Source organism: Nannospalax galili, unplaced genomic scaffold (assembly GCF_000622305.1).
Source record: "Nannospalax galili isolate Female #2095 unplaced genomic scaffold, S.galili_v1.0 scaffold576, whole genome shotgun sequence".
Taxonomy (NCBI): Eukaryota; Metazoa; Chordata; class Mammalia; order Rodentia; family Spalacidae; genus Nannospalax; species Nannospalax galili.
This window is the reverse complement of record NW_008339223.1, coordinates 2,983,846-2,993,018: the sequence shown is the minus strand read 5'-3', so window position 1 is coordinate 2,993,018 and position 9,173 is coordinate 2,983,846. Positions and strand designations below refer to the sequence as shown.

General features: G+C 40.7%; 1 protein-coding gene and 1 pseudogene across 4 annotated transcripts in view; one reads left to right on the top strand and one right to left on the bottom strand.

Annotated features, from left to right (window-relative positions):
* Nucleotides 1-581: 581 nt before the first annotated feature.
* Nucleotides 582-1,213, top strand: LOC115070513 (annotated as a pseudogene).
* A 3,118-nt stretch (nucleotides 1,214-4,331) lies between these two features.
* Nucleotides 4,332-9,173, bottom strand: part of Plek (pleckstrin) — a 141,568-nt gene continuing 136,726 nt past the window's right edge. For all 4 annotated transcript variants that reach the window (XM_029563931.1, XM_029563932.1, XM_008833832.3 and 1 more), the window contains 2 exons: nucleotides 8,189-8,258; nucleotides 4,332-6,038 (listed from right to left, as the gene is read on the bottom strand). In XM_029563931.1, the coding sequence (XP_029419791.1) occupies nucleotides 5,902-6,038; nucleotides 8,189-8,258 (207 nt within the window). In that variant the 3' untranslated portion in view covers nucleotides 4,332-5,901. The remainder of the gene's footprint in view (nucleotides 6,039-8,188; nucleotides 8,259-9,173) is intronic.

The following is a 9,173-nucleotide window of genomic DNA, read 5'->3' as shown; positions in this document are numbered from 1 at the left end:
GCAAACAAATCCTTTGGAGACCTTTATCAGTGTGGCAGTGTGTGTGTTGGGGGGGGACACTAAATCCTTTACTCAACTCCCCTGACTCTATTTCTCTAATTACATAACACAAAAGTACTTAAGTTCACATGCTCCCTGAACAATGTGGCTACTGCAAATTCCCCCTGGTCAGTAGTCACCCTTCACTGACTAATAAAGTTCAACTTGGACTGTTACTTTTCATTTCCACCTGAGACTCTTTCAACTCCTAATTCCTAACAAGACTGTATATAAAATGACCCATTTGGTTAAGCTTTGGTTCCCTGTGTAGCTCAATCAGGAGATATCAGAAAAATTTTAGAAGTCATAAGGATGTGCTCTGGGAGACATTAGGACTTCAATCTCTTCTTCCTCTTTTCTTTTCACATGTCAGCCATAAGCTGAATTGTTTTCCTCTGCCACATGCTCTCTATCACTACAGTGCAGGGCACCTTGGGCCCAAAACTAGAGATCAATCAACCATGGACTGAAACTTCAAAAATTGTAAGCCAGATGTGTGTGAGTGAGAGAGCGAGTGAGTGTGTGTGTGTGCTTGGGGGTGCTCGGCTTGGTGGTGGTGGTGACTCCCTCTCCCTTCTCCACTTCCCCTCCCCTGCCATCACAGCAGTGGCCGCTCCCTGGGCCAGACTGGTAACGATGACATTGAAGTGGAGGGCAAAGAAGAGATTTCAGTCTGCGGCTGACAAACCGGCTCATCGTAATGTACTGGAACGAAAATGTAGGGACCACATCAAAGACGTTTTCACAGTTTGCGGGACTCAGTATATGCAAAGGAAAAAAACACATGCACCAGCAAGATATCGATGACCTCAAGCGATGACCTCAAGCGGCAGAACGCTCTTCTGAAGCAACAAGTCAGTACACTGGAGAAGGCAAGGTCAAGTGCCCCACTGCAGACCAGCTACCCCTCCTCAGACAACAGCCTCTACACCAATGCCAAGGGCAGCAGCACCTCTGCCTTCGATGGGGGTTTAGACTCCAGCTCAGAATTGGAGCCTGAAGAGCCCCAAAGGAAGAAGAAACTCCGGACCGAGGCTGGCTAAGCCTTGTGGAGCAGGCCAGCAATAAAAACCTTCTGTCATCGTCTCATCCTCCTCCCACTTCATCGTTAGAACTCTCAAAACCATTTTAAAGACTCTATTTTTCTTTTTCTCTTTTTAAAAATTGTTATTTTTACATAGAAGCTTTTGGACAACACCTCTCGTTCTCTTTCCCCGGGTCCACTATTTTTTTTTTTTTTTTTAAATTGTATTCCCTTGTCTCCGCCAGGAAGTTTTAAATCAAAACACCCCAACTTGGAGCGTTTTCTGTGGAGGACAGACTGCCAACCCGACCTCTACATACATGGTCCTGCCCACCTCACCAGCTCCTTCAGTCCAAGGAGCATGTGCCTGGAGGCTTTACTCCTGGTCTCCCTTCACCTCTCTTTGATGGACTTTGTGAATCTCTGAACTGTTCTACTTTCACAAGATGATCAGACTGAAGTAATCAGAATTATCCCTTCTCCTTTGTAAGGATATTTTTTTAAAGCTATTATTCCTGTTGAAAGAGCAGGTCCTTGAAGATGTCTGTGGTGTAAAAGGAAAGTGGGGCCCAGCGTGGCGGCGCCAGCACAGGCAGAGGCAGGCGGATCTCTGTGAGTTCGAGGCCAGCCTGGTCTCCATAGCAAATCCAGGCTAGCCGGCCGCTAGGGGGAGACCCTGTCTCAAAAAGATCAAAAAAAAAAAAAAAAAAAAAAAAAAAAGGAAAGGAAAGGGGAAATGGGGACAGATTTGCAGAGTCCTTGGCATGTCTCACTCCCTCCCAGCTGTTGCCGCCCTGGAGCCAGCTGCCAACAGAGAGGTGTGGGACACTGGTGGTGTGTATAGGAGCCAGGAGCCCAGGAGCCGGCAGCAGTGAGACAGCAACCGGGAAACAGTATGGTGGTTGTTTGTGGGCGGGGTAGAGGTTTTGTACTGAGGGCCAGTGATGATGTTTTGATATTTATTTCCTGCTACTGAAATATGAATCTGAGTGAATTGCCCCAATTTCTGATGATGTCGATATTGTAAGGCGACAGATTCATAAAGTAATGATCAAATCTTCCTTTCTTTCTGTGTGTATTTCTAAGAAACAGAGCCAACTGATTTTTGTATGTAAATACCAAGAGCGACTTACCTGGTACTAAACACACCCCAGTACAGCCGTTTCCTCGCCCCACTTCCTTCTTCCTGTCTCTACTGTGTGATCCAACCCTGATTCTGTCTTTGGTCAACAGATCCCAGCAAAGGGTTTCATGACTTTAGCCCTTGTTTCTTCGTCTTTTTTCCTACTCTCTTCCCCAGCATTTGCTGATTTCTAGTGTATACTCTAGTCTCAGTCTGTGTTTGATTCTGGTCCATGGAAATAAAAACTATGTTGTACATACTGCCCAAGAATTGTCTTGCAAGTTAAAGCTTCCCCCTTTACTATAAGAATATAAATAAAAACTTATTTTATCCTTAAAAAAACTGTAAGTCAAAATAGATTTTTTTTCTCTCCACAGGCTGATTATCTTAGGCATTTGTTAAAGCAATGTAATTCTAACTAATACAGAAACTGATACCTAGATGTGCTGCAAATGCAGTTAATTCATAGACCCAAAATTTGAGCCCAGCTCCCAGGCTCCAGGGCCAATGCATTTTTTACCATATCACAAGACTTTCCCACAAACATCTGTGTGCATTTCCCCCTTGGAATTTACCACAGCTTAAATTAAGTAAAGCAGCACATATAGCCTTACATGCTTTCTCGCCTCCAGTGACTTCTAAATTTTATGTTCCCATGGATCTGAAACTGGGCTAAAACCAACAAGGGCTATAATTCCATACCGTTTTTTTAAAGCAACTTTTAGCTTTAAAAAAACCCTCTTTAATTAATTTTTCCATTACCCTTTCCACTACTCCTAATATATTCTACAGTTTGAAGCCCTGTAATCATAAAACCTGAACTATTAACCAATTTTTATTCTGATTTTTTCTGTGTATGAGTATATTGCCTGCATGTAGGTAAGTATACCCGTGTCATGCAATGCCTGCAGAAGACAGAAGAATCTGGCAACTCCCCTGGAACTGGAGTTATGGACAGTTGCTAGCTGCCATGTGGGTGCTGGGATTCCAACTTGGGTCCTCTGCAAGAACAACCAGTGCTCTTAACCGCTGAGCCATCTCTCCAGCCCCCATTTTTTTTTTTTTTTTTTTTTTTTTTTTTTCATGCTAAGGGTCAAGGACACAGTATACTTATCTGAGTCTTCACAAAGAGTCCAAATGAAGTGACAGAGAAATTTAACATCTACTTACAAGCACTGAGAAACTGTTGTCTTCCTCTAAGTAAGTTCCTCATTCTGTTTTTGAAAGCCATTCACTGTGGTATAATTTTATCCATGGTTTGTGTGTGTATCTGTGTGTCTACAAGAGAAACTTAACTGCTATCACGGCTAATCAGTCCTAAGCTCATGAATTTCCTTCCTTGACCTCACAAGTACATGTGTGCCACCTTATCTGGAGTATATATTTTTGACTAAATACTTCTACAGTTGGTCATTTAAAAATCGGTTTTACTCCCACTTTAAATTGAAATCCTGAGGGAAAAAATGACCAACTCCAGCTCCATATGTTTTCCAAGTAGAATAATCAGCTTCTATATTCCTTCACTCACATCCCTGAGGGTAATGTCTTTTAAACCAGTGCTCAAATACTGTAACTAATAGGGCCTGAGTTTTATTTCTAGGCCAAGATGTTTTAGACATAACACCTTTGGTATTGACCTAACACCTTCATCTGTTCTCTAAGTATCGGCTTTTTGAGAGACATCTTCTCATTATGCAGAATGAACAAAATCAACTGCTCAGGTTAAGACGCCTTAATGATGTTTTGTGTACTTATGGAGCCACTGTGTATACATTCATAATTGTGCAATGAAATTCTCAGGGGATAAGAGAAATCTAGGCTTCAATGGAGTTAATTGTCTACCATACATAGAGGCCCTAAAGTAGGACTCTCATACATGCTTAATGGATCCTATCATTTGCTTAAATATTATCATCAAGGTGGTACATATTAAAATCCAGAGATACAGTCTGCTTATATCCTTAAGCCTTATCTTCACTTTCAGTATATTTTTAATATTCTTAGAATAGATTGACTTTGCTTCCTAAAATCACAAATTCATACAAATTATTTGAGAAATGATGATATTATTACTCAGAAACTTAAAGTAAATTATAAAAAGGCAGAACTATAAAGAGGGGAAAAACAGGATCAGTACACCCAAAAGACACTAAATCATATTTATTTCAAAAAATAAGGTTGACTCCATATTAATAAGTTTTTAAGATTGACTATAAATAAACTACTGTGTATAGTCTATGAAGACAGTGTGCTGAAGAATCAGAGAAAAAGATAGTCCTTTACGTCTTGCCATTGATAAAATAATCTTGAAATAGGCAGAGCCTCATGAATGTTCACAGCAGTGGACAAAAGGCAAAAGAGGAGCTACAAAACCAGGAAGTATTTTTTTCTTTCCTTACTGGTACCACAGAACTAAAAATGTGGAGTTAGAGAAACACACTTTTTCAAACATATCTGGTTTTGAAGATATTGTCTTTCTCAGGTTGGGAAAGAAGTAAGTAGTAATAAGGGTGAAAAATTGTGAACATGTTTCCATTTTTATCTAGCTCTGGCTAATAACAGGCCTAGGAAGTGCTACAAGCCCAAGACAGCACTGCTAGTGTTTTAGACTAAAGAAGTACATAGTATTGTGAATTGGAGATTTTAAGGTGCTACACAATTGTGACAGCCTCTACCATAAGTTCTGCATAGATCTGAGGCTTTCTGTGCTGATATTGTACAAGCCCATTATCAACTCAGCTGGCCTTGCAGTCCAGCTCCTCCACTCTCTGCAAAGGGGGAGATAAGGGAACCCACATGACCTATTTTTTTTTTTTCTGTAAACGTGAAACTCAGAGACTTGGGTCTTTCCTTCTAATTATAACAAATGATGCAAAAATACTCCAGAAAAGAACAAAGGTGCAAGAAAGAATGAAATTCACGTGTTTTTGGCAGCTTTGGTACTTGGAAATGACCCTCAGTTACTCCTGGCTTTCTTAGTTTTTTTCTTCTCAGGAGATACACCTCCAAAAGCATAAAAAGTCGTAGAAAGCTAAAAGCTGCCCTCAGGGAGGGTTGGGGTAAGAGGACAAGTAAACAAGCACGCTACTTAATTTGTCACATGATCTCATAACCAAGAGTAACAGCAAAATGACCAAGGAGAACAAAGGAAGTCAATTCCAAGTATCTTCATTACAATTTAACAATCTCAAAGAGAAGAGTTGTCTCAGGTTCTGGCACATCTGACTACAACCAGCAGGACAGCTAAAGAAGATATAATTCCATGGGTCTCAGAATCACAGGAAATTATTTATTTATTTATTTAATTTATTTATTTATTTATTTATTTGCTTTTGCTTTTGTCAACTAAGGAGGACTTCAACTAAGGAGGTTCAACTAAGGAGGACTTCAACTAAGGAGGACTTCAACTAAGGAGGACTTCAACTAAGGAGGACTTCCTAGTTCCTGCCTTCATTTTGCAGAAGAGGCCCTGAGGCTTGGAAAGGTTAAGTAGTATATCCAAGTCCCATTGCTTCTTACATGGCTTGGGGACACAGCGGGAGTCAGTGGACTGCAGAGAATGCAGCAGTGCAGATAATTATTATAAGGCACATGGGTTGAGTGAAATTTCACACTCTTAGGCTCTTTTTAGGGGAATTATCACAGAAGTGAACAAGTCATAGACTGAGCACACTTATGCATCCCTTGAGAGGGGATAAGGACTTGAACTTTGTCCTTACTTCCCAGTCCGTGAGGCCACCTGAATAGCTTTGATCCACTCAGTACGCTCCTTGGGAGTGGCTGCTTGCAAATAATAATGAACTTCATCTGCTGTGATAATCTCAAAAAGGTTCTCTTCATCACTCTTCTTGCCTGGTGAAAGAGAAAACAAACAATGGCACCCAGGGCACCAGAAATTCACCCATTCCTCCCTTCTTTCACAAATCATGAAATGCCTGTTTTTCTCAGGGTCTTAAGAAAAGTACGAATATTCATCACCTATATATATATATCACATATATATGGAGAGAGAGAAAGAGAGAGAGAAGAGAATTTGTAAAGTAAATACATAGTATGGTCATTATCAGAAATACATAATAAACTCAAGAAAAATATTTTCTTTCATCATTTATAAGTAAATTAGATTTCTCACCTTTACACATCAGAAGTGACTAAAGAGTAACTTCTGTTTTTGGTTTGTTTTCTTGAGACAGGGTCTCCCTGTAGCCCCAGCAGGCTGGAACTCACTATGTAGACTAGGCTAGCCTCTGTTTAACAGAAATTGGCCTGCTTCTGCCTCCTGAGTGATGGGCTTAATAGTATGTGCTACCATGCCTGGCCTAATGAGTAACTTCTAAACATGTTTAAGGAGTAGCTTCCTTTTGCTCATAATATAAGCCAAGAGACAATCTTACTATACATTAAATAAATACATATGTTTATATATACATGCATATAAATGTATATGTATATATAATAAAACAAAACTAGATCTAACATGGGTATGGTATGTATAGTCTGAACTAAGAGCTAAGTCTGAGCTTTTACTGAAAGATAAAAAGGCAAGTAAGTCCAAAATGAAAAGATGAAGCCAGTGTGATTACCCAGATTGCTTCTCTTTAAATGCAATAGTGATAACTCTTGGCATTTCATATTGTTAACATGCTTTTCTCTATAATGTTATAAATGTTTAAAATATCCAAAATATGATTTATTAAAACAACACAAAAAATGTCTGATGAGTGACAGGAAAAAAATTTAAACCAGATTTGGGGTTGTGGAAACCACATGTCCAGTGACTGTGTGTCCTCTGCATCTGACAAGGCCACCTACAGTCCCATGGTCGATCCATGAATCAGTCATAGGCATGTGACCTGGCAGAGAGCAGAGATCATTTCAGAGGAAGGACGGAGATCCATAAGAGCAACTTGGCTCACACAGGGCTATGTGGCACCGCCCTAACTGCACCCAGGTGTTCCTTCCAATTAGCATTCTGCCTCACTGCATAAATCTCCCTTTTGTTGAAGAGCATTTCCTTGTGCAGATAAGTAAAAAAATCTCCCTTAAGGAAAGTCATGGCACCAGGAGCTGTTAGCAAGCTCTCCATCAAAGCCATTTCTGGGATGATGAATTCTTCTCAACACATTTCAGTGAAACATACTCAAGGCATGAACAAAGACACTCCCTTTTTCCCAGTTCTGGAAGGCTAGGGCAGCTACTAGGAAGAAACAGCTCTTACTTCCACCTGTAGGAAACTAGGATTGCATTCCCGAGGGTGAGATGAACCTAAAACTTTTAAAGTCCAGGCTACTGTTCTCTGCTGAAGGGAGGGGCACTAAAAACAGCAGCTCAGATCCCTGTCTTGCAGGTCCCTGCAGGGATAGCAGGAGAAAAATGCCCAGGTCAAAAGTTTAAGCTCCTTGCTCTGAGGGAAAGCATCTTAGTCAATATCCCTTAGCCCACCTCTTTGTCCTGAACAAACAACTCAGCTATCATTAGCTAAAAGATTAGGCCAGGTTAAAGATTTACTCCTGGGCTAAAAGCTAAAAGTTTACCATGCTTTTAGTCCTAAGAAAGAAAACATTGTGGCCAATAAATTACCAGATAGACACTGGTTACCCTGAGTAAAAGTTCAAGCATGCTACTTTACACACAGCCCCTAGCTGGCAGCAGCTAAAAGCTACATGTCAGCCACATAGCCCTGTGTAAGCCAAGTTGCTCTTATGGATCTCAGTTCTTGTCTAATTGGGCCGTGAAATCTTTGTATGTTACTGCCAAATCCCACATGACTGCCAGCTCCTTGTAATGTATAAAAACCTGATTGTTACCAGACCCACAAGCCCCAGGGTCTTTGCCTTGCACCTCCGATCCATCATCTCAGAGCAGGGTCTCCCATAGGCTGGCCACAGCATCCACCAAAGTTTTCAGACAGTAAATTTAGGCACTGATGATTGATTGGCTCAAAATTAACAGATAGAGGGTAGAAGTGGCCACACCTGTCTCCCACAGACGTTCATTCTTACCATCAGTGCTGCTCTCCACTGAAGTCACCACACAGCCTCTCAAGTGAACTGCTCCCAATGGATCCTCACCCTAGGAGAGAGGAGCTGCCATGTCTCCAAAATACACAGCATGGATATACCTTGCCCTATTGCTGTATCATTTCCCTCAGACATCTCAGGTTCACAAAAAAGAACAGAAGGAGACTAAAGACAATCCCTTCTAGAACTTCTACCCTCCACTTCAAGCTGCATGAGAAGATACAACCAATCTGGAATTCTAATCTGAAAAGGGTAGAAGATGTGGAGAGGCTGAGGTTACCATATCCCACTGAAGTACTGCCTATTTCCAGCACTTGACATAGTATTTTAAATTTCATAGGAGTAACTCAAAGAGCCATGGGTATAAAGAGAAATCAAAGCTTCAATCCTGACAGGACTATCTTTAAACTTCAGAGTCAGAACTTTTTATTGGGGGAAATGCCTTATTCAATAAACATTGAAAATAACTAGACAAATCAATAAATTCCCTCTTTTTACATATTAAGCCATGAGTGAGGTGTTGGATAGACTGAGTTCCTATGAAAACATAAAATTGGAGAGGACTTTGGGGAAACACTGTGAACTAAAACTTGCTTTTTTGTGACACAGAAAAGGAGAAGTATCAGAATAAGAAGAAAGGACACTACCTTGAAAAGAAAAAAAAGAGAATTTCACAATAGTAGTGATAGAATAGGTAAAAAGTACAGAGAAAATGTAGGTGACAGCAAGTTTCATTGTGGCTTCATAGCAGAGGAAGTGACATTGAAGCCTCAACAAAGGGCTAAAGAGAAGGGTCAGCAGTGAGAGAGCTTTCTGCAAAGGCATGAGGACCAGGGTTTAAATCATAACACCCATGTAACAAGCTGGGTGTCCTACAAATACCTATAACTCCAAGACAAAGGGGGTGAAGACAGGAACATTGTTGAACTTTCCTGGCTTCCAGACTAGCCAGGAAAAAAAAAAATAT